This window comes from Tarenaya hassleriana, unplaced genomic scaffold (genome assembly GCF_000463585.1).
Source record: "Tarenaya hassleriana unplaced genomic scaffold, ASM46358v1 Cleome263, whole genome shotgun sequence".
In the NCBI taxonomy this organism is placed as follows: Eukaryota; Viridiplantae; Streptophyta; class Magnoliopsida; order Brassicales; family Cleomaceae; genus Tarenaya; species Tarenaya hassleriana.
Window position 1 is genome coordinate 34,278 of NW_010965894.1, and position 3,925 is coordinate 38,202.

Here is a 3,925-nt window from a genome sequence, read left to right on the forward strand (position 1 = left end):
ATGTCTGCCCCCCTGTTGAACATGAAGTCAATCAACCTCCACCAACAGTTGACTCCTCTGATACAGAACAGTTGAAAAGAACAAAGAGGAAGCTTACTGATGGACCATCCAAAAGAAGCCCTTATGTAGCATATTGAGGAGGCAATGTATGAGTTACGACTCCGCGTTATGAACAACCCGGTGACCTACATAGGAAGCAATTATATGGTTGCTGACACTATTTTCACGGAGCACATCAAGTGGTGGGAAAAATCTGGTGACTTGTCAACTCTGGGAGCTCTGAAGCCGTACTTCGAAGGAAGCCTTCCAACTGGGTGTGCAGGAACGCCTTTGAACACTTACAATGGCTTTGTAAGTGTACTTAACATTCCATCCCTTTCAGACGATCAAATCAGTTGCCATTGGAACACCATTCTGGTGGATTTCAATGAGAAATTGCTTCAAGTTTTTCACTGCCAACCGAGACTAAGGGTCAATGTGGAGAGTGTAGTTCAGAAACTAAGTCGTCTTATTCCTAAGGCTTGTCTCCTTGCTGGGTCAGAATCTTTCTTTGATGGAGAAGAACTGGAGATTGAGTATGTGGAGGGACTACCTGAGAATGCTAACGGTTGTGACTGCGGTGTTTTTGCTGCGAAGTATGTCGATGCGATATGCCTAGAGAAAGAAAAAACGTTGTGCCCAATGATTTGTGATGCCAACATCTCCATGATCCGTGAGCAGTTGGCAGCCGCCATATTTGCAAATGGCCAAGTTCAGAAGAAGTAGGACTGACTATGTTTTATTTCACCTAAGTATGACCTTTCTTTGTTTTTTTATTATATTATGTTATGAACTTCTTTAATTATATGTCTGAACTTCTTTAATTACAACATCTACAAAATCTAGATATAAAATGTGTTCCACAAGAGTTAGAGGTAAAAAATTAATTGGCATGAAAATGTTGGAGGGAAAAGAGATTTGGCTTAAAATTAATGGATTATGGGTCCCATCGAAAATCTAGGGTTGAATTGTCAACCGTAACATTTCCGTACACTTGGATGTTATTGGGTCCCACAAAAATTGTGCAATTTCAAAATTGGGTCCCACATATTTTCGGTCACATGGGATCATAGTTGGTCACATATGGTCACAAGGTCGAATTTGTCAATTCTTTCAATTGAATCGATATGAATGTTGTCACATGTTCCACATAAACACCTAGTTACTATATTCAAGTGCTAAAATGGATTATTACGAATTCTGCATGTAAAAGTAGTCTTCCCATATGTGTTCCACAAGTGTTCATAGTCATTTATTAAGGATTTTGACATTTTTGGTGGTTTTGTATTACAACCTACTTATAATACAAATGTTGTCACATGTTCCACATAAACACCTAGTTACTATATTCAAGTGCTAAAATGGATTATTACGAATTCTGCATGTAAAAGTAGTCTTCCCATATGTGTTCCACAAGTGTTCATAGTCATTTATGAAGGATTTTGACATTTTTGGTGGTTTTGTATTACAACCTACTTATAATGTTTTGTAAAATTCTCAACAATACTATATTTATGATCCTTATACCTTGTTATAACATACCACAGTCTAAAATACACCTTAAACCCTATATTTACCTTTGTCACTTGGTCACAGGTCACATCCGGTCACAATGGTCACATAGTGCAAAATTGATTTTGGTCACATTGGTCACATGCTGGTCACAATGGATCACAATCGGTAGTCATATGAGATGGACTTATTTAATGTTTTTTAATATGTTTACACACACAAAAGTAAATGGAATACAGTAAAACAAATATCAAATTACATGAAATACAATACAATATTATTATACAATTTTTGTCTTTTCTTTCATTCAAAATTAAGTGTACTCTCACACATTGCTGATGATGATGCTCCTGTCATGACATGGATCCGCTTCCGGGATTCACCAGGACCTGGGTAGCGATTTTGTTTCGGCCTCCCACTTTTTCGTGTCTCTTCCATTATAGGAGGTAAAACCACACAGTTTGCAACATCTGGGTTATCGATGCTCCATTCACAACAATCGGGGACCGGATACACAGTTGTTTCATAAGCATGACCCCATGATTCACGCAGATAATAAGGAGAACACAAGTCCGGTATCATATTTGCTTTCCCAACCTTATGGAGTGCTGCGATTGCGTGACTGCATGGGATCTTATCAATATCAAACACTCTACAACTGCACGATCTATCTCCGATTTTGACCAAGTATTTTCTACCTTTTTCACCGGTCACCTCAAACTCTTCTGTAATAGAGTTCAACACAATTACCTCATACGTACACGCCATCTCGTAACGCTCATGTAGCACTTTGTCAACATGCGGTGTCAGTTTTTGAGAATCATCGGCACATCTTGCTTCCACTCGACGCCGATCGAACCATTCTACAGTCTTTGAAAGACATATATCAAGCACGCCTAGCACCGGAAACCTTTTTGCTTTCTTCAAAACAGAGTTGCTTGATTCAGCCCCATTTGTAGTCAACAAGTTGTACCTTTCGCGCTTAAATTTACACCTCGCCCATTTCTCGGGATCAAGTTCTTCTTTCTGCATATACTCGGCAACTTTGGGATACCTACAAAAATGAAGACTCATGGTCTCAGGATGACATCATCTAGATTAGCCGATTTGGTACTAATGGACAGAGATCACATGGTACCATATTTACTTGGTCACATGGGACCATGGGACCATGTGACCATGATCACATGGTACCATATGCCATGGTCACATGGTACCCGGTTCCATGGTCACAAGGTCACATGTTTCTGATTTGTCTGATTAATAATAATGGTTAGAAAGTTCATACCTGTTCTTTAGATCAATAAATCTCTCTTCAAACTCGTGCAACGTATACGCTTCTGCGCATTTGAAAATCCTTTCTGCGACAGTTTCACCTCTTGAACTCTTTCTTCTCATACCTCTGTTAACCTTAACTTTCAGATTTTGCGTTATGTGTCTCGCACAAAATCCATGGCCAGCTTCTTTGTACACTTCTCTAACGGCCTTTATTATGCTTCTACGTCGATCAGATATCACAACGACATCAGGTCCATCTGGGATTGCATTTATTAATCTTTCCATAAACCACCTCCATGATGCATCTTTTTCTCTATACCCCATGCCAATGGATATTGGTGGTGGTCACCATCTTGTGTAGTTGCAACAACTAATGTACCTTTGTACTGGCCTGTAAGAAAGGTTGCATCAATAGCAACCACTTTACGCATGTAATTCCATCCTTTGACCGTTGCACCCAATGCAATGAAGAGGTATTTGAAGCTTCAGATTGTGGAGGACTCTTTGTTTTCTGATTCTGTGTTCACTTTCAGTGATGGATTAAATATAACAGTTGGTCATGAGTTTGACGATAAGGAAGCAGCGCAAGAATATGTTCGAAAGGGTGCAGCTGTGGCTCGGTTTAGGTATACTACGATGAGGTCTGATAAGAAGTTATGGGAAATAAGGTTATCAAGTTTACCGGGAAATTCATCCTTCAAATAATCTCTAACCAATTTTTTTGTACCGCTCATACTTTTGCTTGATTTCGAAACGGGTTTGCAACTGTGAATGGGATTGTGTTTTCTTACACTCCAACGCTTCGAGTTTAAGATCAATGCCGTACGCAACCTCCAATTACAGCCGGATCCAGCAAATTTACATCTTAGTTCCCATAACTTCTTATCAGACCTCATCGTAGTATACCTAAAACGAGCCACAGCTGCACCCTTTCGAACATATTCTTGCGCTGCTTCCTTATCGTCAAACTCATGACCAACTGTTATATTTAATCCATCACTGAAAGTGAACACAGAATCAGAAAACAAAGAGTCCTCCACAATCTGAAGCTCCAAATCATCACCATTATCATCATCACCATTATCATCATCATCAT

The 3,925-nt window shown here is 39.4% G+C and overlaps 1 protein-coding gene across 1 annotated transcript; it reads right to left on the bottom strand.

Annotated features, from left to right (window-relative positions):
• Window positions 1–1,854: 1,854 nt before the first annotated feature.
• LOC104817109 lies at window positions 1,855–3,153 on the bottom strand. Its single transcript, XM_010546185.1, has 2 exons — window positions 2,840–3,153; window positions 1,855–2,605 (listed from the first exon to the last, which is right to left on the bottom strand). Exons 1-2 carry the CDS (start codon window positions 3,151–3,153, stop codon window positions 1,855–1,857), a joined length of 1,065 nt encoding a protein of 354 aa, XP_010544487.1.
• Between the last annotated feature and the right edge of the window lie 772 nt (window positions 3,154–3,925).